This window comes from Canis lupus, chromosome 12 (genome assembly GCF_048164855.1).
Source record: "Canis lupus baileyi chromosome 12, mCanLup2.hap1, whole genome shotgun sequence".
NCBI lineage: Eukaryota > Metazoa > Chordata > Mammalia > Carnivora > Canidae > Canis > Canis lupus.
Window position 1 is genome coordinate 7,571,135 of NC_132849.1, and position 27,688 is coordinate 7,598,822.

Below are 27,688 nucleotides of genomic sequence, written 5' to 3' on the forward strand. Positions count from 1 at the left end.
CAGAAGGACGCTGGAGGCGGCAGGCGCAGAAAGGGGAGAGAAGCGCGGGGCGGGAGGCCGAGGTCCCGCCCGGAGGCAGCAGCCCGCCTACCTGAGCCACGGCTTCTCCCCCAGGTGCTCCTGCCCCGCCGGCGGCCTACCCCGAGGCTGACGCCCGCGATGGCCTTCGCAAATCTGCGGAAAGTGCTCATCAGTGACAGCCTGGACCCTTGCTGCCGGCAGATCCTGCAGGATGGAGGGCTGCAGGTGGTGGAGAAGCAGAACCTGAGCAAAGAGGAGCTGATGGCCGAGCTGCGGGTAAGGCGGGCGGGAGGGAGACGAGAGCCGCCGAGCTCGGCGGCATCCCCTGCGGAAACGGCGGGGCCAGCGCGCCCCCCGCGCCCCCTGGCCCGGCCCCGGGCAGTCCCGGGCCTCCCGCGTGGGGGCCGGGGGGTGGGGGAGGAAGGGCGGCTCCACCGGGCCGCGGGCTGCACGCGGGATGCCCGCGCCGCCCCCAGCGCCTCGGCGGCAGTGGCCCCGGCAGCGCGGCGCCGCCTCTCAGCCCGCGGGGACGGGGAGCGCAGAGGCTTCGGCGCGGGGAGCCCGGGGACCGCCACCCTCCGACTAGTCCCGGCTCGGCCTGCGGCTCCAGCTTTCCGTGGGGGGCGCCGGCGGAGCCCCAGCCTGGCCCGTGGCAGCGGGAGGGGCTGCAGCGCAGGCCAGGCGACCGGGCCAGGCCCGCAAGCCCCGCGCCCGCCTCTCGTCTGATGCAAGACCGCCGCGCGCTCTCCCCGCCCCTGGGCCTCCGGGGAGCTCTCGGGGGAAGGGGGCGGGCGGGGGCGCCCCGGTCCTAGGACCGCCCCTGCGGCCGCCCCGCCCCCCCCGCCCCCGGGATCCCGGCTCACTTACCTCCCGCTGCCCGCCTCCCCGGGGGCCTCGGCCGCGGTCAGGAATGGCCAGCTGGATGAGCCCGACCCCACAAGCCCCCGGGGAGTCTCTGCGTCGTAGCAAACCTCTCGGGCCAGCTCGTTGCGCTCAAAGTTGGCGCAATCTACTTCGGATCTTTCCCTGCTTGTTTGTAAGGGTCCTGTGGGGCTGGCTGCCTCGTGCAGCCTTCGGACGTTTCTTGCGTGACCTCTTGGCTCTGCTCCTGCACCCAGCACCCCACCTTCCAGCTCCCACGACCCCGCGGCCCCAGCGCACATGCACCTGTTCCATTTTCTCCCTGGAGGGGCCCTTGACTGAAAAACCGCAGAGGCGGCTGCAGTCGCTTTAGCTGTGCTGGAACCACACGGTGCTGGAAACCCACTGCGCTCCCTTGTCTGCCCTGGCACCTGCCGCTGTGTTTCTCCACGAGGCTGCCCTCCTCCCACCCCACCGCACCCGCGCCGGTGCTGTATCTGGTGACTTAGAGAGTAACCCTGTACTGTCCTGTACTTGGAGAAGCGGCTGACCCGGCCCTGCCTTCAAGAGGCTTGTGGACCAGTCAGGGGGCCTGGCCAGCGCTCCAGGGTTGACCAGATGACACAGTACAGACAAAGCCCCAAGTGAGACCCCCCAGCAGCCTAGCCTCCCCCTTCACCTCCCCTGCAAAAGTGGAACAAGACGGGTGCTTAGCCTGAATGGGGTGGGGGACAGGGGCTTGGGATCTGATCCTGGAACACGGTAGGACTGGATGGGAGGCAGGCACCTCACACTTGTCACCTCCTCTTTTGTATGGGTGCTATCAGTGGCCTTGGCTCAGGGCAATGGCCAGAAGGCAGTGCAGTGGCTTCTAGACCAGCTTCTGACCCTCCCTCCGCCAGAGCAACAGGGTGGGATGAGTGGCCTCACTTAGGGCTTTGCAGCTTTCTTGTGGAAATTAGAAATCCTAATTTCTAGGATTTTGAGAGAGGGACGGGGGGGGGGGGGGATGTTAAAGGCAGAATTGAGAGGAACTGGAGGCCTCTCCTCTAGTGGAGGGGTTCCGAGAAGTTGGGAAGTTGGCTGCGTGGATTGCTGGGATCTGGAGCAGCAATTTGGAGGATATATTAAAGGCACTGAAATCTCCTGGCAGGCGAGGAGGGGTGTTTGTTGGCTACTGGCTGGCGGCCTCGTTGGGCAGTTTGGGAACCCCCAGCCTTCCTGTCTGTCTTTGTAAAACGTTCACGTCAGAATACCAGTTGCTCAACCTGGAGAGGCCTCGTGTCCACACTATGTCTTCTTATTCTGGGTGGGGAGGTGTCTGAGTTGGTGGCCCCTGCCCTCTCCCATTAAATCTTTCATATTGACAGAAGTTGGAGCTCGTTGCCTGCCCAGGCCCGGCCTCTCTTCCCACTCCTTGGTATTCTGGGCAGGCACAGTTTGCTCTCACTGACTCCATGGTCGGGAAGTACAATTACCCCTGAGAATGGTGCTTTTCAGACTCCACGCAGGTCACAGTACAGTATTGGGGAGCGAAGTGGGTTTAATGGGTCATGATTAGCATTTTAAAAACCAGAATAAGAAATATCAGGAAGCAAAGCAGATAGGCAATCAGTAGTGTGTCGGGAAATTTGTTTCAATTATATGGGCAGTTGTGCTGTCTGTGTAGTTTGTGAGTATAAAATCACAACCTAAACGTATGTTTCGTGCTTTCTTAAAAAAAAAAAAGATTTTATTTCTTTATTCATGAGAGACACAGGGAGAGGCAGAGACATAGGCAGAGGGAGAAGACATGGGCAGAACTCCATCCGAGGATCCTGTGATCATGACCTGAGTGAAAGGCAGACACTCCACGACTGAGTCACCCAGGTGTCCCCATATATTTCTTACCATAAGTCTTATTCAAAAAAGTTTAGAAAACCCTGGCTTAGAAGAGTAAAGCATCGTGTTCAGAACTCACAAACTCTTAGACCGGGGACTCCTCTTCCGTCAGCAGATCTGACATCTTACATAAACCTAATACGCAGGAACCTTTAAATCTTACCATGTATCCGTGGTTTTTAAACTTTGACCACGACCCACGAGAAGAAATTCATTATACAACATAACTCGGTATATACATACATATGTGTACAATACACACAGTAAAGTTTCATGAAATAATACCCTTGCTATATGTGATACATACATTTTTCTTTGTTTTATTGAATAGCAAAAAAATAGCCAATAAGCCACATGCTAATAATGCACTTAACTTACTGAGCACGTTTGTTATTTTTGGCTCAGAATTTTAAAAAGGATAAAGAATGGGAAACTTGTCCATGCAAGAGTCCATCTTTTGAAAGTAAGTTCCGGTGCACCTGGGTGGCTCATTCTATTGAGGGTCTGACTCTTGATTTTAGCTCAGGTCCTGATCTCAGGGTTCTGGGACTGAGGGCCCAGTCAGCCTCTGTGCTCAGCAGGGAGTCAGCTTGAGGATTCTCTCTCCCTATGCCTTTCCTCCCACTTGAGTGCACTCTCTCTCTCTCTCTCTCTCTTTCTCTCTCTCTCTCTCAAAAATAAATAAATAAACATTTGAAAAAAAGTTAGCAAGTTCTCGGCCTTTTGCACTAGGATTTAATTTGCAAAAGTTAAATAGACATTTCCTAAATCAGGTTCTCGCATATTGTGCCAACCGACACCTCCCTGCATTCTCTAGCTGAGCAGCAATGACCTGGAGAATTGGACTTTCCTTATGATTTATGTCAGAGGCACCAGCCATGCTAGAATTACCCTCAAGGCCAAGCCTGTCCTCCTTGGGAAAGGAGGCATGTTTGAACTTGAGAAACGTGAATGGCTTTCCACTGCTGAGTTAGCATAGTTTGCTTAGAACAGCCATAAATCCAGCAGAACCGTTGCCTTTTTCCAGCTGTAAGGCAGCTGCAGAGAGCAATAGACAGCAGAATGGGGGCAGTTTTGAGATTTGCCAAAATGGACTGCAGAGCCCTGGAGAAAAGAAAGTTGTAGTCACAGCACACTGCACTGTGGAAGGGGGAGGATTTGCAAAGGCCTCCAGTTTGCGTAACAGAGTAGAGGAGCAGGCATCTTGGAGTGGAGTCTTGGAGGGATGACCTTTGACCGGAGTAGGGGGTGGTACCCAGGAGTGCAGGGGTCTTGAGGGGTCACAGAGATAGGCCGCCAGTAGACGCGATCAATAGGTGCTGGTTGAATATCTCGATCGGTGATGCAATTGAATGAAGTGGGGGTAGTGGAGGGTGTTAAGCGACCTTGAAGGCTGGTGGGCCCTGGCCATGTAAGATGTGGGACCAGGGTCTGTTGAAGGGGAGTCTCCAAAGGCAGATGCCCTACCTGGGTCAGGTGAGCTCTGAATGAACATCTGCACTGGTCTGACTGGAGACTCTTCAGACTTCCTGGCTTCAAAGAAAGCTGGTCTGAGGGACACCACCCTTGTGGGAAAAGTGTGGAGAGACCACAGGGTAACAATCCTGAGGGAGATCCCTCCATGGCGAAGGCTGTGCCTGTGGAAGTCTGGTAGTGCCGTTTCTGTGCTTGTCCTGGGGCCTGCAAGCACGAGGTGGGTGGACTGCGGGAGAGCGTGCAGCCACCCCTGTGGGAGGCAGATTCCTAAGGTTTGGGGAGGGTGCTGGTGGCCTTGGAGAAAGCGCTTGAGGAGGCCAGATTCTTGGGGCCCAGTGGAGGAGGTGATGGCCTCTGAGGAGGGCCAGAGCGCATGTCCGTTGCTCTCTCTATCACTTCTCACTTCCTCCTCACACACTCAAGGCAGCCAAACCTCAGAATCCTAGCTCATGGGGGATGCAGCTTGGATTTGACCCCAGGCCTGCCTGATGGCAGACCCTTTCGGATGCATATGCTGTCTGCTTCTTTTCTCTGCGCACATACATCCGAAGTCGGCCGGCATGCAGGGACTCCTACTCTGGCAGAATGGGTGCAAGGCGGTCTTGAAGACCGGCTGTGGACAAGAGTGTCTTCTGCCCCAGGACTGTGAAGGCCTCATCGTCCGCTCGGCCACCAAGGTGACTGCTGACGTCATCAACGCAGCAGAGAAGCTCCAGGTGGTGGGCAGGGCTGGCACAGGCGTGGACAATGTGGACCTGGAGGCTGCAACCAGGAAGGGCATTCTGGTCATGAAGTAAGTCGCGAAGCCCCCGGGGGTGGGTGTAGAGGCTCACCACGAGTGGGGAGGGGGACACTTGGGTTAGTGAAGACCGGGTCAGAGTAAGAAGGGCTCCCACGAGGATGCCTGGTCCAGGCGGAGTCCGGACAGTCGGGTCTCGCTCACAGCGTCCTGGTTCCCCAGGTGTTTGAGGAGGAGGCTGTCCTTGTGATCTCAAATCACTGGACAAACCCACCCCACAGACATCTGCGCTGCAGCCTGGTTGGGGAATTAGAAGAATGTTTGTTAGTGAATCCATCTGCATCCCCTGTTCCAGGGGTACCCCCCCCCTCCGCTGCTGTGTCTGGAGCAGGGTTTTCCTAGGCTCTGCTTTGCTTTCTGCCCTGTGCAGATGCACAGCCTTTGCTAGTTGAGCGGCTCTACATCCTTTCCTTTCCTCACTGCCCTCGTCCTTCAGCAGCCAGGGTCGCAGTTTCTCTTTCACACTCCAGGGCCAGGAAGGGAAGGGTGAGGGCTGTTTTTCCAGAAACTCAGAGCAGAGGTTGTGACTGCATGCCAGGGCTGGGCCACACATTCCTGGCTCCCGGCTGGCCCTTAGATGATGTGGCCAGGTCATTGTTGCCCACTTCTTCGTCCTCAAGCCTTCTCCCTTCTCTCAGGAAATTCAGCGTCCCCAAAAATTTCCCCTCCCTTCTCTCCTCTTACAGAGCATGGGTGAACTGATCGGTCATCTGACTGAGGTCAACATCCAACCGAAGAAATGTTAAATGGTAACCCGTCCTACATTCTTCCCCTGGACACAGAGGCAGAGCCCTCAGCCCTGCACCCCTTCCTACATCCTAGTACAGCCTGTTCGCAGGGTTAGGCATGAAGCTCGGTAGAAAGACAAACTCTGAGAATCCTTTACTCTTGACTTTTTTTGGGGGGATAAGATCTCTTGCCTTTTCCTCCTTGTAACTTTCATTTCCAGAAATGAATAGATCCAAAAAAGGACAAAAAAAGGTAAACATGTGTGTTAATAAACAGTTAAAAAACTAAAAAAAAAAAAAAAAAAGAGTGAGAGAGCCTTTGAAAAAAGAAAAATAGATTCATGGATTTCAGCTGTATTCTCCTTTCTGTGAAATGGGCAGAGTCAGCATGGCCCTCGTCAACATGGCCCTGTGCATTAAGGTGTGAGGAAGCGTTCTCACTTTGGAACTTGTTGAGAGATAGGAGAAGTCAAACAGGTGAAGATAAAAATCCTAGCTTTGTCACTGATAGAGGCTGGGCTGGGCAACTAGGTGAAGGTGTGTAGGCAGTGGGCTGACGTGATGTGACGGGCTGGCTCACGCATCTTCTGCACAGCCTCAGTAAGATCAATGGCTTAGAGTAGCGGGAATCTGTGGTTTCGGTGGGCAGGTAGATCCTGAAACAAGAGGGAAGAGAAATGCTGAGCCACCCACATATCTCCCCATCGAATGAGACACTTCTCTGCCTTGGGAGAAGGGAGTGTGGGTAGGAGGCCAAGTGTGTTGCTCTACCTGAAGTCCCTCCATGTGAAACATGCAGCCAGGGCAAGGGGGTTTCCCTCCCCTGGGTTTAGGGCAGGTGTCCATCGGAGAGCCCAGGTTGGAGGCCTGCGGGTTGGGGGTTGGACTTAAGAGCAGGTGAGCAGAGGGGGCAGGAGCCTGAGCACACTTCACTCACGGCCTTCTCTTGGGACAGGAGTGGGAAGATGGGCTCTGGACGCACTGACATCCCCTCTCCTCTTCCATCTTTAGCACCCCCAATGGGAACAGCCTGAGTGCTGCAGAGCTCACCTGCGGGATGATCATGTGCCTGGCCAGGTAAGTCCATCTTCTCAGCAGAGGCAGCCTCTTCTGTGTCCATGATTACGACTCCCCAAATAACGTGCCCTGAAGAAGGGTAGAAACGCTTCAGCATGACACTGTGCAGACAGCCGAGAATTTTCGAGGCCACCCGTCTTTATGGGACATTCAATACAGTGGTCCTGGCACACAAAGGTCAGACAGCTTCTCACAAATGAGTGGAGGGGGGGGCGTTCGGCATGGCTGCTCCTTACCTGGGAGCAGGCTCACCGAGAAAATGATTATGTGCCATCTTCCTCTCCTCCTTGGTCATTTCCTGTGTCCATGCCATCCTCCGGCTTCTTGCACCTCCAAGCCTCACAAATATGGTTTCTGCTCCCTGGAATATCCTTCTCCATCATCATTTCTTTTCCGAGTCGTTCTAGTACTTTATTACACTCGTTATTAAAAATACAACTTCACACAGGTTATAAAACAGAGGCAACACGCAACATTTTTATTTAGTTCAGAACATTATTGAGTGAATTAATGCCAAAGTGTAGCAACCTCCATGCCTCAGAGACTTCTCATACCCCAGAGGTCCCAGACTTTTCTGCACATTGATAACATCTTGGATCTTAAAACACTCCTAATGCCTGACTTGCACCCCAGAAATTCTGATTTCATTGGTATGGGATGAAATTTGGCATAGGGATTTTTTAACTAATTTTTTATTTTAGGAGTTTTAGATATAAAGAAAAGTCGTAAAGATAGAAGGTCCCACATATGTCATACCCAGTCTTCCGTATTATTCACATCATACGTTAGTATGGTGCATTGGTCACAATCAATGAACCAATGTTGAATTATCAATACATAACTTTCAACTGAAGTCTTCCCCATCATCTTTATCCAGATAACTCTTGTTCTTCAAGATTAAGCTCGAGTATTAGCTCATCAAGGAAGCGCTCTCTGGATTCCCCCCACTGGGCTGTGTCCCTCACTGACTGTTCTGACCCCGGGCTTACCTCTGTCACTAACCTTTCAGATCTTTATTGTGATAGGATGGAGTAAGAACTGCTCTGGGATCCCTGTGCCAACCTGTGGATTCTTAACACCAGGGAACTCAAGTGGGGAAGTGTCTTGCTCTTCCAGCAGGAACTCTGGGGGTGTGGGGCTCTTGAGTAGAGGGCACAGCCTAAGAACCACCGGCTGTGGCACAGAGTGTACATGAGCCTTACTGTATTGGGTAGAAAATGATGGCATTGAGCCCTGCTGTCGAGTAGGCAATTCAGGCACCTGTGTGGCCAGTGGGGAGGGCGAGGGGCCAGTGGACAGGGCAGGGAGTTCACTAGGTCCCTTCACACAGCCTGGGATGCTTAAACCAGGGGACCCTGGCAGCCAGGGCTCTTTCTCTCTCTACTCAGGCCTGAAGCTTCTGGGGCCAAGAAATTACTGTTTTCCCCTCTGGAGACCTGTTCTCCCTCCTGCTGGGGCAGGGTCTGGAGGAGCTGACCTTTGTTCTGATGCTCCCCAAGATTTCTACCTGAGCTCTTAAGTCTTCACTGCTACTCACTGGCCAGTGAAGAGAGGAGAGGAGACTGGAGAAAGCAAAGAGCATGGGCAGCGTGCACAGCAGAAGGGACCCAGCCAGGACGGGGTCCGGGAGCTGGCTGTCTGGATCTCCCACAACATCTGGGCTGGACGTGTTTCTCCCAGAGAAGCCCGATGCCCTGGTTTCACTTGTGCTATTAAATTCAGTGCTGGTTTTGGTTTTGTTTTTGAGTTAGGGACTGATCTGTCAGCTTTCTATCTATTTAATTCTCTCATTGGTTTTCTGGAGGTGGAAGGGAAGGCTTGGGAGCCAGAAATCATTTTCTCCTATTGCAGGACCAGCTTTGTTTAAGAGAGTAGATAAAGTGGAATGACTTCAAGACAGCGGCCCATTTCCAACCTCTCACCCAATGACCTCACTCATCAAAGATGCATCAAAACTAAGAAACAAGCACCCTATTGAGGAGGAATGGAGTCTCCCACACCTTCTGGTGTGTCTGCTCAGACTGCTTTTCCAGCAGGGCAGCAACAGCAGAGTGGGAGTTCTGGACAGAAGGTTGAGAGCATTGAGCAATGTGGGTGGAGAGGGGGCCTGCATGGGCCTCACAGTGGGGGACTTTGAACTCACAGCAGGGGCTCCTGAGGTCTAGGAGCAGAACAATGACACAGAAAGAAAGAGGAGAATGCAACCTGCTTTGAAGTCATCTCTCCCACCTTACCTTCTCTTTCTCTAAGTCAGGATGGCTACCATTCAGTTCTTGGGATGCCCCTCCCCCACATCATGGTCCTCCCCAAACTGGCCCGGTGGGGACCCCAAAGTGCCTGGAGAGGATCCCTGAGCGGCCTGCTATCCCGTGCCCCACAGTGCCACATGCAGCTCTCTTAGATGGCACCGTGGGGCCAGGAGGGCCAAGAGCAGGACGTGAGCCAGACCTGAGAGGAGCCGGGTGGGCTCTGTCTCACTTGGTCAGGGGCAGGTGAGCGGGGTAGCCTTGCTGAGAAGGGGGCACTTCCTCAAGGCAAGTCATTGTCCTTGCGACATTCCTGAAACGAGGACCCTCTACTGAGGATGATGGACCAGAGCAGCCCACCATCCGGTGACGGAGCTTCTTCCCCAGGAGGCTTGTTACTGAGGCTTTGGGAGTTTGCCCACGAGATCCCAGGAGCACAGATCCCCCGTCAGCTGGACTCGCAGATGGAAGCATGTCCTGGCGATGTGTAGACATGAGAGAATGCTTTTTTATAAGAAATCCACGATGGAGCTACAGGGACATTATGTTGGAGTCTCTCCCTCTTACACGCGCGCGCGCACACACACACACACACACACACCCCACTCTGAGTTTTGTGGCCTGCAGGAAAGACCGCATTTAAATACCGAGGAGGCTCACTGCTGGGAATGTTCTTTGAGTCCATTCAACTACTTCCGATGGGGTGATGTCCTGCAAGATGTTGAGTCCCCAGTTGTCTCCACGCAGTTGTTGTGAGCGTTACATGCGCTAAAGCATCTCCAAGCATGTCTCATGGAGTGTCTAAAGTAGAGCATGGACTCCTTAAACATTTTAAACATTGTTTCCTGTCTCCCGGATTCTCTTCCAGAGAAGCCTGGGTGACCACATCCCACGTGACGTAATCTTGTCCTCATACCTCTGACTCTGCCCTAACTGCCTCTGTCCCTTCCAGAAACACGGAGACTCAGACCCCCCACCCCCCGTGTTAACCAATCAGAGGAGAGAGGCTGGGTTGGGGGTGGTTTGGAGAAGGGGTGGTATGGACTATAGCATCCCCTCCCCCCATTCCAGTGCAGCCTGAGACTGCTGGGGTTTCAGGAACTCTCGAGGAAGGGAAATACCCAGCTGTCTGCTGATACGGTGGAAAGTGCAGGTTGCGGGCTTGGATGAAAGAGGAAAATGAAAATCCGTGAACTTCTGGAGCACTGGATGTTCTCAGAGCCCCTCAACACCCCCATTTTGTTATCCCTGTGAACCGTGGAGGACTGGTGCTTGCTTTCTACATGCTTGTCACTCAGCAGTTGACTGACTCTCAGACTCCCAGCTGGGAACAGAAATCCTGGGGCTCCCACATCAGGTGTGCCTGACAGGTTTTCCTCTGCTCTGCTCCGGGTCTCTGTACCCGAGCTCTAGACCAGCCTGAGCCTGGTTCGCCCTGGGAATGACTGACTGACAGAGAGGGTGGCTGTGCAGACCTCACATCACCTCCCATGTGGGCCCACTGAACCTGTCTGTCCTTGCAGGCACATCCCCCAGGCGACAGCTTCCATGAAGGACGGCAAGTGGGAAAGGAAGAAGGTGAGCGGCCAGTCCTGCCTCGTCCCGCCCAGCTCGGCGCCCGAGGCCTCACTCCCGGGGCTTACTCTGGCCGCGTTGCCTCTTGCTTGTTTGGTTGCAGTTCATGGGAACAGAGCTAAATGGGAAGATCCTGGGAATTCTTGGCCTGGGCAGAATTGGGAGAGAGGTGGCCACTCGAATGCAGTCCTTTGGGATGAAGGTAAGAGGTTGGTGAGGCCCTTTGGTGTGGGGCTCCCTGTAGCAGTTTTGAGAGAGGCAGGTTTGCTTGAGAAAAGGTAAAGGCTTTTTCCTAGGAGGGGCTGACCCTCCTTCAGAGCCTCTACCGAAGTAGGCGGTGTAGCCGGGGAGGGCAGGGATGTTGGCCTGACCTCAGAGTCCGGGCATCCTTGGTGGAGGTCCCTCCGCTCTTGAGTCCCAGCGGAACAGAGGGGCTCGTATCCTGTGCTGCTTCTCCTCTGCTGCCGCAAGGGCTCTTTGTTTTGCTGTGTCTGTTGCCTGTGATAATTCCGAAAAACAGGAGCACATCTGTAGCCTTATAGCAGGGCCGTTATCCATCCACCTTCTGGCTCCACTCCACAGTCAGAAGACACGGCAAGATGATTGTGCAAATGCCGTGACACGATGTTAATCCCGTGGTGCCTGGAGCACCTCACGGATTTCTCAGCAATTCTCCCTGACCCCTGTTTCCCTCCAGGACCCTGCTTTACCCTATTCTGGGAACTCAGTGGTTCTTCTGGTCAAGGGAAGGCTGTCATCGAGAGCAGTGCCACACCCTGAGGCCAAGCCAGGAGACCTTGCAGAGCGGTGGCCCCAGAGCCATGGGAGGGGACCTGTAGGGGCGGGTGACAGGGTGGCTAGGTGTGCTAGCAGACATCTCCTTGTTCACTCCTCGTGCCCTCTCTGCCGTGGGGGGATGATATATTCAAACTGCCGCCAGGAAGGCTTTCATTAAACATAAAAAAAGAAAAAAAGCAGTTTTGACAATCAGATCATTTCTAGAAAACTTTACATGGAGCTGCTCTGGCATTTCCCTTCTCTTTCCTTCTTCCTCCCTTTCTCTTTGTCCCCCCAGCTTCATAGAGTTAAAGGGAACCCTACGGATTAACCCTTAATTTTTATATTGATGTCAGGAGTTAGTGAATTTTTGCTGAGGCCTCCAGCAATGGAAGGTAAACAGGAGGGCATCCCATTACACCACGCGGAACATCTTCCTCTCCCTCCTGTCCTTATTCCCCACACACTTATTTACATCAGCCAGACATCTTCCTAAGCCTCCGACGTTTCTCTAGATCCCGGAGAGGGGCCTGTGGCCCAGCAGGATCCACTGATCATGAGAACAAACCAAAGCCAGTCCCTCCTGTGCAGGGCTGGCCAGGTGCCCTGTGCTGCAAGGAGAGCTTTCTCTTCCTCTTCTGTGAGGGATTAAAGTAAAGGCTTAGCTCACCTGGAGTTCTGATCCTCTAAAATCAGGGGCTGGGGGTTAAGTAAAACTCGGAGTGCCATACTCAGACAGGTGAGCGCCTCATTGATGAGACAGAGACTTGGGGACAGGCTGTTTGGCCCAGCTGCTCCTCTGTTAAGTTCCCTCCCCTTCCCCACAGCGCCACAGCTCACTGGACTCTGCTTGCTCAGGAGCCTTCATTATCAAGGACTTGAGACTTTGGGGGAATGACTTACCCAGACAAAAAGCCCCACCTCGTTTGCTGAGTGAGGGACGTGATCAGTAAGCTTCTGTGCTCAGCTACTCAGCTGCTGCCAGGCTGCTCCCGAGAGGCTTGGAGGGATATGGATTCTGAGCATCTCCGTGGAAGTGGCTGACACCCCTCAGACATGTGTTTGATCAGAAACGTCTAGAACCTGTTCATGAATGTCATTCTGTGTGTCCAGGCATACCTCACACGACACGCCCGAATTCCCAGCGTGACTTTGAGGGTTTGCGTGCTTTTGTATGTTGCAGCACGTCACTGCTCCCCTCGGGGGTTCTTCTGTCTGGATATCTCTGGCCGGTCCCTGTAGGCTATCCTGCTTCTGGGACATGATCTTTATAAACCGCTGAAACACACCTTGAAACGGTCACCCGCCCCCTGCCCTTGCCAGCAGCCCCGGTCATTTTGCAGTGGCCCAAGTGGCCTTTGTTCACGATCAGGGCTCACTTTGACTGAGTTTCCTAACGATACCTAGGCCCAGATGAATTTTGCCTCAGGGCAGACAGATTATGGACCTGCATCATCCAAAGCTCCTCAGTTGGTGTTTGAACAGTTGGGGAAGCAAGATTTTCAAAAGCGCAAGGAGGGAAGATTCTAAAACAGGCTGTGAAAGAGTTTATCAGCATCCAGTCAGGAAACCATGCTCAGTGTTCACTAAGCACAAGTTGTTTTAAATTGGCCTTGTTTTCCCTTTAGAAGCCAATATTAAGCCAATATTAAACCGATCGCCATGGATGTCCTTAGGGGTCTTATACCTGGATGATTTAAAATTGTATTTTAGTCATGTAATAGGTGAAGAGATTTTCACAAAAATTGAAATCTAGATCCTCATCTCCTTGTTTACCACCCCAATCCTGGTCTGCTCCCAGTCACCTGTGAGGTAACATCAGTTTGCTGTGTATCATCTCAGACTTTTTTCTGTGCATTTATGTGGAACACATAGAGTTCTTTCCCATTGTGTGTGTGGGGGGGGTCTATGCCTATAGAAAGTACAATACTGTACATGGTGGTAAAACATAGATCTTGGAATAAATAAATTTACCCTATTTGTAAACTCTTCCATGGGGTTCTGTTGTGTGGACGAATTGCTTTTATTTGGCTTCTTCCTCAAGGACAGATGTGTAGATTGTTTGGAAATGTGGACTTAGTGAGACATTGGTGAGATCTTCCCTGACACCCTTGGGGTTAAGATGGAGACTGTAATCTTGGTGCGAAGGCTTAGTAACGGGTTGAAGGATAGCTCCGTCTCAGTCTGAAGGGAGATGGTACAGGATGACGCAGGGCTATGCCTTACCCATCCTTCTCATCAGCGGTCTGGGTGATAGGAAGCAGGGGGAGGTGATTAATTCTTAAGACTGTGGAATCATATCCTAAATGATGTGATGCTTATTAGCAGGGTTGGGCATCCTAATAAGAAGTTGAGCTAAGATACCTACCAGGACCCTCTATATGGGCCCCCAAAGCAACCAAACACATTTGGATGTAGAGGTGTTGTTAAAACCCTTTTCTAGGGGAGGGGACCTTGGGTTGACAGAAACGCAGTGTGGTTCACAGTGGCATGGCTAATAGAAAAGGTAATGTGACTTTTGGTAGCATTAAAAGAAGTATGACTTCCAGCACAGGGACGGTGACATTCCTTATGGTCTGTACTTCCTAAGGAAGGATTGAAGGCACTGGGGTCACAGCCCCGTCATGACTTGGGAGGCCATCGACTAGCTCTTCTATAGAAGAGTCATGCTCCCCAAGGAGTGGATCTAAGGAGGACCAGTAGGTACAAGCCATGGGGGACAGAGCTCCAGCCAGAGCTGGCCCCAAATGGAATGAGAGAGTTAGTCTCCCAGTACTGCAGATACTCAACATGAGACTGGCTAAGCACCTGGCCAGTATGTGAGGACGAGGTGTGAGCATGGGCAGAGAGGTAGAAGCAGATGGCCTTTAAAGCTGTCATAGCTCTGAGCACCCATTGCCCATGGGCTACGAGTTTCTTTATCTGCGGAATGGTCTTTAGCAGGGAGAGTTTTGTGTGATCATAGGAAATAGAGTAAAATTATTAAGGACTGTGGTTTGTTACAGTAACTCGTGGGCACACTGTAATTAAGACAGAGTGGGACCAGAAGGCATAGGGCACCCTGAGTAGTTCTGGTTGGGTGGCTCGGGCAGTGCTGCAAAGCACGTGAAGATATTTTGATCACCCCTTCCTTCCCTGGTCCTGGGATGTCCCCTGGGCTAAAATCTGTCCCCTAGGCTGTTAGTCACTAATTAGGCTGGGTAACTAACATCCAACCCTTCCAGAACATCGTGATTTAAGAGTTGACCCCTTTGTGTCACAGGAGCAATCAACAGAGTCCCTCTTGTGCTCAGACGTTGGGTAGGGACTGCCCCCTTTCCTTTCCCGTCCCTTCTTTGTCACTATCTGCTCCCTCAGGGAAGCGGGGATCCTAGACCTTAGCTCTGCTAGGGAGCTCAGCCACCTGGCTTCCCACAGCACCTGGCGGGGGCGCTGTGTGTTGGGGAGAGAAAGCCCACCTAGGCCCCCATCCCAACCAGACAGGCCTGGAGAGGAATCTTCACGTGCCGCCACCTGAGCTACCTGACTTGCTCTGAGCCACATGGCACAGATGTGGGTGTCAGAATCATTCTGGCCATCTGCAGCCTGCTGGTTGTCGGAGTCATCTGAGTCTGATGCTCCATGGTGTTCTTTCTGCCTGGAGCTTTTTCTCAACCCATTTGCTGAACATGTTATGTTGTACATTCTGGAGACACAACTCATTCATGCCAGCATGCCCGCTAGAGTGTTAGCAGGCCAAGCCAGCCAGCAACTGAGCCTTGCACTCTTACCAAGGTTTCCTGTGAGGAACAGGCCAGGATCTCCTAACGGTTTCTTGGTGGCCCGTGTTGTGATGAATCTGAAGTTATCCCAGAGGGATGGACATTGAACCTGAGGCACCAGATGTCACCAATTCTCTCAGGCCCAGCTAATGTTTACTGAGGTCTACTGTGTCAGAGACTGTGCTTGCAGTGACCCCTGCAGGGTCAGTATTCTTATTCCAGGTTTACAGACAAGGAAACTGAGGCCCAGGAAGGTTATATGGTATGTTTGAGATAATAGGACTGGTAAATGGTGGAGTCCAGCTTGAGCTCCAGGTCTCCTGACTTCCGATCTAGTACGCTTTGTCTTGCATCCCCACCACTGTCTTCATGCCTGATCCAGGTGAGTTAGACGGTCTCTGCTCTGTCACTGTGCTCGACCTTCCTCGGGATGAAATCTCCTCAGGATGCTCCTAGCTCAGTCTGGTAACTGGAATTCCTACTGCGCCAGAGTACTGATTTTTTTACATTCTTCCCAGAGCCCCAAGTTCTGGGAAGGTACCTTAGGGACATGGGGATGGGACCCTAGAGAGAGAGAGTAAGTGGTAGGGCTCTGGGCCTTCACCTCTGCAGCTCTGGTCGTTTTTTATAGTGGGTTTCTGAGTAAGATGTCATTGTGTGAAGGGAAGAGAGTTCTCATCTTCAGCCCGAAGAATTAGCTGTGAGGCAGTAGGAGGATGTGATGATTAGGCTCCTTTCCTGGAACCCCTTCACCGTGAAAGCCTCCTTGCTCTCAGGCTTCCACTGTTAAGCCAGAGGCCCAGGGGAGGTGTAGTCATCCTCACAAGGCTGTCTTTTATGACACCAGCTAGGACGTGGCTCTGTAGCGCCACTTGAAAAGCTGGGGTTCCCCTGCTCCCCAGCGTTAGGAGCCTGTCCTGAGGCTGGGATTCAGGTGGAGAACCCCTTGGTGGCTCTCCCTCAGGCTCCTCCGTAGGGCAGTCTTCAGAGGGTACATACCTGGAAGTGCTGCAACGTGTGAGTATCGGGACATCTGACCCGTTCCAGGGTGCGTTAGGACCCTACTCAGACATTGTTCCCCTGGGCCCAACCATATACTCTTTCGACTCCCCCGCAACGTGGTCTCCTGGTGTAAGAATCCCAGCTCCTAGCCGTGTTCAGCTGCCATCTGCCCTGGGTCTCCCGAGTGAAAACTGAAAACCGTTTTCTCAGCCGAATTCTGCCCTGCAGTTGTCTGCAGCCGAACAAGAGAAAGACAGCTGAGTCAGACCCTGCTGACCGCTGTGGAGGATGCGGGTCCCCTCCTTCCCCGTCTGCTCCCCACCAGCTGCAGGCACCCAGCACAGGGTGCAGGCCCCCAGCACTAGGCCCGGCTCCGCCCACGGGACCCTTCCTCCCAGCGCTCCGTGCTGCTTCTGGACTCCCGAGAGCCCCAAGCCCCAGAGTGGCGGGAGCTCGCCTCCATCGGGGTCAGCTCTGTGACCTCTGCTGGTGGTCCCCGTCCTCCCCCGCTCACGTGAACGAAGTACATCTGGATTATAGATGAACAGGGCCCTTGTTCCAGGCAGCCCCTGAGCTGGCAGACAAAGAGCACTTGTAAGGGATCCTCTCTCCTCCCCTGGACGCTGCTTGTTCCCCCGGAAACGAGTAGGTTACAGCTGAGGGGGGAATGACCACTGGGGCTGGTGGTTGTGAGCTTTCAATCCTACAGCCTCTCCCCCAAAATCTCCCCCTTGGCTTTGCTTCCTCCACAGGCTGATGATGAAAACTGTGATCTGAAACTTGTTCCTCATTCACGACCATGTCAGTCTCTTCTCTGCAAGGGCGGAATTGGTTACACAGGAATCCTCTTTGCCAGTATTTTCGAGATGACTTTTCTGTTTCCCACAAGGAAATTCATGATGAGCAGGGGAAGCATTACAAAGCACAGGAAAGCATAAAGGAGAACAAAAATGAGTTCCACCACACAGACATGATGACGGTTTCCAGTATTAGGCCTTCTGTTCTGCTTGTTACCTTTTGTTCAGTGCCAGGCCGCCTCTGAACATTCTGGGGTTCGCCCCTAACATTTCAGGGTTAAGAGAACTGTCTTTTCAAGGAATATTGAATGACTGAGTGTTGGAGCAGGCGATGACTTTGAAATCATCCACCCAGCTCCTTCACTTCGTACTGAGGACCCAGGTCCAGGTCTCCTGGGTCAGCGTCCGTCCCTTGGCTCCTGCAGCTGCGTCCTGCCTTCTTGAGGACACGGATGCCTTTGAGATTGTTAAGGCTCCTACGCCTCTTTCCCCCAGTGGGTGCTGCGGCCCCGGCCAAGCCGAAGGAGGGAGCCGCGGCAGGCCTCTCCGGTGACCAGACAGAAAGTGGATTATGTCTCTGCTGTGTCAAGAGGTGGCTGCGTCCTGGTGGTTGTGGATTCTTCGAATCCCAGCTGCTGGTGCTGGCTTGATCACCTTTAGAGGCTTGCCCTTGCTGAGGACATGTGTGACTGGTGCCCGACACTGTTCTGATACAGGACATGTTTCCATCGACTCTACCTGGTTGCTCAGGTGGGGCTGTGAGCCCCCTGACCTCACCCCACCTAGAAGGGTGGGCACCAGGGGTGCAGGCTTCCAAATCCAGACATCCTTCTTATCCACACTCGACCATCTGCCAACCATGCGACCTTGGTTGAATCATTTCACCTCTCTGCCTTAGTTTCCTCGTTGGTAAATCAGGGCAGGCAGGAATCTGCCCAGAGGAAGGTTCTTTCTGGGACCTGTGCCTTCTATGGTGCCTTGGTGCATCCTTTTTTCTCCTCCTGATCCTCGCTCCCTATTCCCCGTCACTCCTGCCCTGTTGAAAGGATCCGTCCTGAGCATTGAGGCCTCTGTGTGGTGAGTCACCCAGTTATGCCTTCCGAGACTAGATGCATTTGGAGCCTTCTGAAAGGGCACTTCAGGATGGGACCAAACCTTGCCCGCTGGCGGGTCAGCACTCCTCCCCAGCGACCGGTCTTGGTCTCCTTGCCTGCCCTGCTCTGCACCGCTGCCCCAACCTACTTCTTTCTCAGTCTGTGCAAGAGTCAGGGCCCCTGCCTGTTCTCTGGCCCTGAGGGTCCTCGGCTGTGGCCAACCTGTCCTCTCTCGCCTGGTTATACCCTGCTAGTGTAGTGTGTCTCTGCTCCCCACGTGGCTGTCCTGCCTCTCCTGGGTTCCCTGTTTGCTAAAGGTTCTGAGCTACCCCTTATCCAACCTCACACACGCACATGTGCACACACGCACATGTGCACACACGCACACACACGCTGTTCTTGCATCTGTTCATGGTTAAGAGCTCGGAGGTAAACAAACTCCCTTCACACTCTGGGCCAGCCCCTCCTAAATAGAGAGCCCCACTTTGTTCAGCTCTAAAGTAGAATAGTACCAACCCTTGTTGTATTACCGTATTTGGACAGACTTAGCAGTAGTACTTGGTAAATGCCCGATAAATGGCCTCCATCATAATGATACCAGTACTAGTAAGGAACAGTGACATTTGCTCGTCTCTCTCTCGTTTCTGACCAGACCGTAGGGTACGACCCCATCATTGCGCCAGAGGTCTCGGCCTCCTTTGGTGTCCAGCAGCTGCCCCTGGAGGAGATCTGGCCTCTCTGTGACTTTATCACTGTGCACACACCTCTGCTGCCCTCCACCACAGGTATGTGCGTCCCTGCCTGTGGGTCGGCCACGGAAGCCACAGACCAGAGAAGGGTGGGCCCTCAGCCTGGGCCTCCGCAGGCATGTGGACTAGGGCCCTCGAGCATGGAGTGATGCTCTGCTAGCTGATCCTGCATCCCACGGAGGAGGGATGAGCTAGCTGGAAATGCATGGCTCGACACGTACGACCCGTGACCCCATGGTGTTTGCTGGGGCCGCTGCTGGCCTTTCCGGTTCCAGGACTTACTCAAAACACTAGGATCTCCGGGACTCTAGGATGTTTCTAGACTGAGTTCGGTCTAAATCCACAACAGGGCCTTTGCCCCCGAGCCTGTGAGAAGGGAGAGGTGAGACCAGAGAGGCTGTCGGCGTGTGGGGAAGGAGCTGGTACGAGGCAGGGAGGGCTGCTGGCACTGGTGCTGGGGTCCCGGGCAGCGGTGCCGCAGGAAAACCCTTCCCTCCTTGCAGGCCTGCTGAACGACAGCACCTTTGCCCAGTGCAAGAAGGGGGTGCGCGTGGTGAACTGCGCTCGGGGAGGGATCGTGGACGAGGGGGCCCTGCTCCGGGCCCTGCGCTCTGGCCAGTGTGCTGGTGCCGCGCTGGACGTGTTTACAGAGGTGAGTGCCTGGTGGAGGAGAGGAGCGGTGACAAGGGGCCCAGGGCCGAGAAAGCCCAGTGTGCACGAAGAAGGTCTTTGCCTTAAGGAGGCCTCCACGGCACTCAGGAGGAATTATGTTGCCGAGAATAACGCCTTTGTGGTTTGGGGAGCCCTCCGGAGTGCGGTGCACAGGCCGCCGTGTGGTCTTTGCAAAACTCAGATTTTAAATAGGGCCCAGTTCCTGGTCCCGGGCTCCCTGCGCTGCTGTCCTGTTGATGACTGCAGGGAGGACCGCGCGGCACATCCGTTCTGAGGCTGAGGGTTTGCGGCAGAGAGAGAGCATTTGGGGCCGGGTTTAAGGTCTCTTAATTATTGACCGAGGTCTCTGATGAAATGAATCCCGTTGCCAAAAAGACATTCTGCCCAGTGTCTGTTGGCTTTCCTTTCCTTCGTGTCTTCTGGGGAGGGAGGGCAGCCTGAGGCGAATGGCCAGAAGGGGTCCCCTGTGCCCTGGGGGCTGCTCTCCCCCAGTCTCTCTGTCGGAGCCAGAGACCCCGTCGTTGCTTGCCCGAGCCACCCCCCCACCTTACACCAGAGGAATGACGGACAGTGCATTTCCAGGTGGACTCCAGCATCACAGATCCAGGGCAAAGAGCAGGGATTTTGGCTTAGGCACTGGAGGGTTGCTGGATATCTGCGGTGGGGCCCTGGCTCGTCCCCGGCCCTCTCTGAGCACTGTGTTGCCCTCACTGTGTATTCCCTGTCCTGAGCACGCAGGGTTTATACTCCTGGTCATCTTTCACAACTAGATGGTAAGCTTCTGGAAGGCAGACGTGCGCCTGGCCCTCTTTCTACTGACGTTCCCGATCAGCACCTTCCCCTGCCTGTCTCTGGCCTTCTCGTGGCACCTGCTACCAAGTGCACAGCACTCCCAGGCCCAGGTGGCCAGACAAGAGGCCTGAGTGACATTCCCAGGGGCAATACATTGTGCTCAGTGAGCAGAGGGGTTGGGCAGAGGTGCCCAGGTGGACCACCTGTCGTGGTGAGAGCCAGGATGGGACAGCTGTGCAGAGGGCCTGGAAGTGCTGCAAGGATTCAGGAGCGAGGGGGAGCTCGAGGGAAAAACCAGTAACAAACAGTAGCTTCACTGGCTGAGAACATCCTATATTACTGGGGTGCAGTCTGCACCACAGTGTTTGGTTCTGGGTAGTATTCACCCATTTTATAGATGGAGAAACCGAGGCCTAGAGAGGTGGAGATTTCTCCAAAGGCACATAGGTCTAAGCGGGGGGACCCGAGATGTGCATCCCGTCCTTAGCCCTGTCCACTCTGCTGTAGAGAGGTGTTGACGAGGAACCCGGCTGTTGAAACCAGAGACAGAAGGCGTAGAACCTTCTAGCAGAACCAGAGTAGAAGGCATCCTCGGCCCCACGCCTCTCCTCCAGCCTCCCTGGGCAGGCGACCGAGAGGTGTCTCTCTCTCGGCAGGAGCCGCCACGGGACCGAGCCTTGGTGGAGCATGAGCGCGTCATCAGCTGCCCCCACCTGGGCGCCAGCACCAAGGAGGCCCAGAGCCGCTGCGGGGAAGAGATCGCCATCCAGTTTGTGGACATGGTGAAGGGGAAATCTCTGGCAGGCGTCGTAAGTATGGCCAAGTGGGCCTGGGGCCGGGAGGTCGGAGGGAGGAGCCGAGGCCCGGGAGGGCGGGTGGTGTCCGGTTTGGGGCATGGTGACAGCTCTGGCGGGCAGTGGTGTGTTGACCAGATTCGGCCCTGGGGGTAGAAGATAAGGCCTCCTCTGGAGCCAGGCTTCTGGGTGGGGCGGCGGGAGCCCCGTCCCGAGCTTTCCTAGTTGCAGCCTGGTTGCAGGGAGGCGGCTCGGCCCTGCCGTATTGTAGCCTTGGTGCAGAGATTGTGGCTCTTCCCAGGGCCCGGGCTCCAGAGAAAGGCTCCTTTGTTCTCCACATGCTTTGAGAATGGAGGAGCGTGGCCTGGGCGATGCTGGACGCCGTGGGGATGGCGGGTGGGGGCCGGGGCTGGTCCTTGACCTTCCTGGCTGACCCTCGGCGTGGGGACTTTCATTGCTGAGGACAGAGCAGTAGCAGGAAAGACACAGGGTGCTTTGTTCAGCCTGCCAGGCCTGGCGTGATAGCCCAGCTCGCCGGGCCACCCTGCCTGCTACACCCCGAGAGAGGAGGGGAGCCAGCTACTCCCCTGAAGGACCCACAGGACGGCGCTCAACCACAACACGTGGCCCGTCCACCTGTGCCTCTCCCTTCTGCATCTCGCGGCTCCTCAGTGTGGGGGACACTTTCTCACTCCCTCTGCACATCTCTCCTCTGAGCAGCTCTCCCCAGGTGCCGTGCTGGGACCGAGGCCATTGCCAGCCAGTCAGGGCTGCACCTGTCCCTCTGCAGCCCTTTGCCGGGCAGGCCTCTGCCCTCACTGTTGCAGCCCTCAGGGGTTACCATGGAGTCCGTAGGTGGTGGTGGCGGTCCAGGCCTTTTCGTGAAGGGGGCTCCTTACCACCGGCTCCATCAAATGGAACCATAGACTGTTCCCATCTTATACCAGAAGTAAACTCTCTTGGTCAAAGGCCTTCAACTGGGGCAGATTTAAGTCTCCACCCAACGTGACAGGTTGTCCTCCAGTAGGCTTTTAGAAAGAAAGACAGTTGTGTCACATGGGAAGTCCCTCCCTAATTCTTCTCTGCATCTTCCCCCAGTTTGGTTGTAACGTTAGACACAGACTCACATTAGGGTCGGGTTGGTGCTCAATGGCGCCTGCCTCTTAGAGCCCTCCTGTTGGTTCTCCAGACCTGCCGTGAGCATCCCCGAGTCCACAGGTGCTGCCCGGAGGACACTTGCCTCCAGCGGCTGCAGGCTCAGCCCAGCCCACTGGCCCATGGCCCTTCCTCTCTGCTGCCAGCACTGGCCTTCCTTCGTCCCGCCTCCTGGTCCACGCTGGTCCTTTCTGTATCCTGTTGGAGAGGAGCAGAGGAGCCCTACCACAGGAGCCCCAAGCCAGGCTGCCTGCCTCCTTGGCCATTTCCAACACCAGCAGCCTGTTTGATTTATATCACACCCCAGGTTTCGAATTAAATCCTTCTTAGACTCCTTGGTTCTCTTTACAGTTTGACTCACAAAAGTGCCCAATGCTTCATTCAGAGCCAGACCATCTTGAACCACAAAATAGAATAGAAATTGTGACCCGGGACAAGCTGGCTTTGTTATCAAGCCCCTGTTGGGACGGTCCCGCTGTTCAGACCCTACCCTAGACTTACAGCTTTAGGAGGAAATGTGGCTTTTGTCTCCTTTAGCTGCCTGGCAGGCCTCCTGGTTGACTCCACATGGGCCAAGCTTTGAAGAGTGATAGGATCATGAAGAGTATGTGAATCCAGGGGATCCCTGGGTGGCTCAGTGGTTTAGCGCCTGCCTTTGGCCCAGGGCGCGATCCTGGAGCCCCGGGATCGAGTCTCCCGTCGGGCTCCCGGCATGGAGCCTGCTTCTCCCTCTGCCTATGTCTCTGCTTCTCTCTCTCTATGTGTGTCTATTATAAATCAATCATTCAATCAATCAATCTTAAAAAAAAAAGAGAGTATGTGAATCCAGTGACACCTGGGTGGCTCAGTGGTTGAGCTTCAGCCTTTAGCTCAGGGTGTAATCTGGTCCGGGATTGAGTCCCGCATCAGGCTGCCTGCGAGGAGCCTGTTTCTCCCACTGTCTGTGTCTTTGCCAGTGTCTGTGTCTCTCATGAATGAATAATTAATTAATTAAAAATATGTGAAACCAGCTTTGCAAATTGTGATATTTGGTCAAAGTGATTAATGACCGTGTAAACACTCATTTTCTTCTTTTCCTAAGCTTTTATTTATTTATTTGACAGAGAGAGAGAACCAGTGCTGAGAAAGTGCAGAGGGCGGGAGAGAGAGAGAAGCAGACTCCCGGCTGAGTAGGAAGCTGATGTAGGGCTCAATCCCCAGGACTCCGAGATCATGACCTGAGCAGAAGACAGTCCCTTAACCGCCTGAGCCACCCAGGCGCCCCCACTTTGTTTTTTAATTGAGGTGTAAAGTAAAAGGGAAGGTGTCTTGGAGCGACCTACCCCTCTAGGTCCCAGTGATCCGTGACTCCCCACACATCTTAAGTCAAAGACCACCTTCCTATTGTGGTGTCCAGACCCATCATCTCAGGAACAACCGGTCTCCTGTGTAAGGGGTGAGGTGGGCACAGTTTGTGGGGGTAGGGTGTAGAGAAATGCCTTTTTCTCCCTTCTGGCAATTTTGTGCTCTTTTCTGGCTCTACAGCTCTCCCAAGCTGAAGGCACAAGTCTTGTGGTGGCTAATGGAAGTGGTCTCCACGCTCCCCACCCCAGGCACCCGAAACCAGGACAGCCCTGTGCCTTCTGCTCCCCACTGTGGAGCTGTGCTCAGGAGCCCTGCCCTGCCTCGTGCTGACCTCAGCTCTGCTTCCCCGTTCTGTGCAGGTGAATGCCCAGGCCCTTACCAGTGCCTTCTCTCCACACACCAAGCCTTGGATTGGTCTCGCAGAAGCTCTGGGGACGCTGATGCAAGCCTGGGCTGGATCCCCCAAAGGGACCATCCAGGTGGTAACACAGGGTGAGTTGGGGACACTGCAGAGGGAGGGAAGAGGTTGTGTCTGTAGCACGTCTCAGACAGCGAGGGGCTGGGAAAGGACTGGACATAGCTCTTGTGACGCCAAGTCCCCTGTTCTGTCTGCACAGGGCTCACTCGCTACCCAATGGGGACAGAGGGGACGGTCCAGAAAATACTAAGAAATATGTGTGATTTTCACAAGTCACGATTGTATAGTATTCTTAAGATGCACGTGTTCTGCATGCAAGAGAAACCTCCATGAGAGACAGTTTCATGGGAGAGGCAGTAGGATTGGGGGAGGGAGTCCCAGCTTAAGGGACAGGATCTTGATTCTGGGTTTGACCCTGTCGCTGTGAGATTTCCCTTTGTCTGAACCTGGGTTCTTCACATGTAAAGTGAGAGTCGGGGCGGGTGTGCCAGATAGGGTGGTGGGACAGGGTGTGCCCCGTGACACGGTAAGGTGGGTCCTGAGGCGAGCTGATGGTCCCCGGAGCATTGCTCAGCTGGGGGTGGGAGCAGAGAGAGTGGCCTCGGTCTCCCTTTGCGACTCTGCAGGCTCCGGCCACTTTCCCAGTGGGCCCAGCGTAGGCAGATGTAGTTGAGAGACTGCGCAGGGCTCTAGTTCCTACACCCGCAGAGGCTGGTCCTCCTCGTGGCCCGTTGAGCATCTGCTCACGTGGGAAGAGCTTGGGGGTGGTTAGACCTGGGCGCTGCTAGAAATAGGGGAGGTCAGAGCTGCGGGATCCCCAGAGGAAGCAAGGCAGGGAACTGGGTGCCTTCCAGAGGGAAGCGGAACTTGGCCCGCAGGCTGGGGCTTGGGCCCCGGGCAGTGAGGAGTCCCTGACCCAAGGCTGGGTGTCAGCCCCCTGCCCGCTCCTGTGCTGCTCAACAAACAGCAACCTTATTGTAGGTTCTCTGTCCCCAGGGACGTCCCTGAAGAACGCCGGCAACTGCCTAAGCCCTGCAGTCATTGTCGGCCTCCTAAAGGACACTGCCAGTCAGGCGGATGTGAACTTGGTGAACGCCAAGCTGCTGGTGCAAGAGGCCGGGCTCAGTGTGCGTGGCCCCCGGAACGCTCCTTTCCTGTCCGCCCCGCCCCCCGTCCCTCCCTTTGCAGAGCCTGCTCGCCCCTGCTCCTGGAGTGGGAGCCCGGGCAGGTCCCGCTGTTGACACCGGCCGCCGGGCCGGGCAGCCGAACCTCCCCGTCGAGCAGCGGGAGTACTGCCTTCCTCGGAGCGTTGCTAGGAGTGAACGAAATACTCCTGCAGGTGCTTTGTGTAGGCGTGCCCTGTGCACGGCAGGGGCCGCGGCGCCCCCATTGCACAGCTGAGGGACACGAGGAGCCGGAGCCGGGCTGTACCGGCCGCGCTGGAGGTCGCCCAGCACGCTCGCCTCGGGCTCCATCCCGTGCTCCTTCGGCCCCGGCACCCAGGTTCTCGATCAGCTCGCCAGTTCTGGAAGCTCCGCATAGCTGCTGAGCGCCCGCAGCCCCGCGCCTCCCCTTTGGTGCCTTCCCCTCTGCTTCCCTTGTGAGATCCCAGCCTGCGTCTGAGCCGGGGGCAGCTGGCAGGAGCAGTGGGCAGCGGAGCTCCCGGGGCTCCCCCCCTGCTCCCCGCCGCACTGGGCCACTGACCTGCCCGGGAGCGGAGAGCCGGAGGGGCCGGGCTGCCCCTTCCTCCTCCTCCCCAGCTCGCACCTGCACCTGGACCCGCAGATCCCTCCTGCCCCCTGAGGGCGGGCGTTGACTGTCCCGGGCAGAGCCCTGGGCCCTCTCCTGCAGCCCCAGTGGCTGAGCGTGTCCGCCAGGCTGGCGCTCCGCAAAGCGGTGTTCGGGCCGCGGAGGGGAGAGGCCATGCAGCTGGGAGGCCTAACTGCGTCCTCGCCTTCTCCCTGCAGGTAACCACCTCCCACAACCCCGCTGTGCCCGGGGAGCAGGGCTGTGGGGAATGCCTGCTGACCGTGGCCCTGGCAGGTGCCCCCTACCAGGCGGCGGGCTGGGTGCAGGGCTCGACACCTGTGCTGCACGCGCTCAACGGAGCTGTCTTCAGACCGGAAGTGCCTCTGCGCAGGGGCCTGCCCCTGCTCCTGTCCCGGGCTCAGCCGTCTCCTCCTGAGATGCTGCCCACCATGATTGGTGAGGAGGGGTCTCGGAGGGCTTCCCGGGTCCTTGAAGCTGTGTGTGTGTGTGTGCGTGTGTGTGTGTGTGTGTGTGTGGCGGGGGGGGGGGGGGGTCCTCTCCAGGGATTGGGCTTCCTGGACCTTTGCTTCCTTTAGTCCCACCCCCTCCCTCAGCACATTTCTGTACCATACAGAAGATCTGTCCTGCCCGTTCCCAGAACATTTGGGAAATGGATGCAGAGCTCAGAGGGCAAGCGCCTTCTCTCCTGTGTCAGGGCCCGCGGCAGAGTTAGAGCCCCAGAGTCCCTATTAGCCGGCCTGCTCACCGCGGTCAGCACACAGCGTGCACCTGCCTGCAGGGCTGCGTCTCGGAACTCCGAGCCTTTGGGTGCAGGTTTCTTTCTTCTGACCGCAGGCCCTGGGGGCCAGCCTGACTGCAACAAAGCATGTTGGGGCGGGTGCTCCAGCAGCTGGGGGCATCTTGAACCTGCCTCAGGACCCTGGCACCGGCCCACTGGGAGTTTTGGAGCACTTCCGGGCTTGGCGGTTGTGTCCACAGACCTCGAAAGGCCTAATTTCACCATCCTTGCCAACTGACCAAAGGAACTTTCCCCTGTTTCTCTCCTTTGCTCTTGGTCTGAATAAATCTGATGACCGGCATGGCAGGAGATTGCTCTAGCAATCTGTGGCTGGCTCATTCCTTCCCTACCTTGCGTGATGGTCAGGGGATTCCTAAAGGGTCTCTGAGTAGTGAGGGAAGCTGGGCAGATGCCCTGTTCTTCCATCTCTTAGCGCTTTGTTTCTGACCCCATCACCCTCCACTGCAACTTTGATCACAGAGGTCCACGGGTTCCGACCCCATTCCCAGCCTCTTTTTCTCCTTCCCCCCCTGCCTTGTGCCAATCAGCGGTTTTCCCGTCTACTTCCCAGGCCTCCTGGCAGAGGCAGGCGTGCAGCTGCTGTCCTACCAGACCTCGGTGGTGTCAGATGGGGAGACCTGGCACGTCATGGGCATCTCCTCCCTGCTGCCCAGCCTGGAAGCGTGGAAGCAACATGTGACCGAGGCTTTCCAGTTCCTCTTCTAAGCTCTGGGGGGCCTTTCGGAAGAAACCTGGCCACTGGGATCCAGAGAGAGGAGGTCCACATTCCTCAGCTGACACTGCTTACTCTGCAGACCCTGGCTGACCCCTACAGAGAAGTGATAAGCGGCCAATAAAGAGCCTACGCCCAATCTCCCTGTGCGTCTCTGTTATTACCCCGAGGAGCCACCAGAGGGGAGCCGTGGGCCGAGTTTTGGGCAGCAGGGAGGGCAGGTGGTGTGGAGGGAGGTGGGGGTGGGCAAAGTGCCCGCCTGGCTGTGTGCTCAGAAGAGGGATCCCTCTCCTGTCCGTCTCTCAGATTAGTCGAGGCATTTTCACAGGAAGTCCACTCGGTATGTCCGATCCCTCCCATCTGGGGATATACATGCACATTAACAAAC

General features: G+C 55.3%; 1 protein-coding gene across 1 annotated transcript; it reads left to right on the forward strand.

The window, feature by feature from the left end:
- Positions 1–27,439, forward strand: LOC140601043 (D-3-phosphoglycerate dehydrogenase). The gene is made up of 12 exons (XM_072769516.1): positions 1–297; positions 4,881–5,032; positions 6,778–6,843; positions 10,613–10,667; positions 10,768–10,866; positions 18,748–18,880; positions 19,348–19,496; positions 20,965–21,117; positions 23,961–24,093; positions 25,016–25,146; positions 25,987–26,224; positions 27,139–27,439. Exons 1-12 carry the CDS (start codon positions 160–162, stop codon positions 27,291–27,293), a joined length of 1,602 nt encoding a protein of 533 aa, XP_072625617.1. The 5' UTR covers positions 1–159; the 3' UTR covers positions 27,294–27,439.
- The last annotated feature ends 249 nt before the right edge of the window (positions 27,440–27,688 follow it).

What these genes read in the sequence shown, in the direction of transcription:
- LOC140601043 (XM_072769516.1), top strand. Translation starts at nt 160, where the DNA reads ATGGCCTTCGCAAATCTGCGGAAAGTGCTCATCAGTGACAGCCTGGAC. An exon ending in AGCTGATGGCCGAGCTGCGG is followed by an intron (nt 298 to 4,880) that starts GTAAGGCGGGCG and finishes CTTCTGCCCCAG; the next exon opens with GACTGTGAAGGCCTCATCGT. An exon ending in ATGATCATGTGCCTGGCCAG is followed by an intron (nt 6,844 to 10,612) that starts GTAAGTCCATCT and finishes CTGTCCTTGCAG; the next exon opens with GCACATCCCCCAGGCGACAG.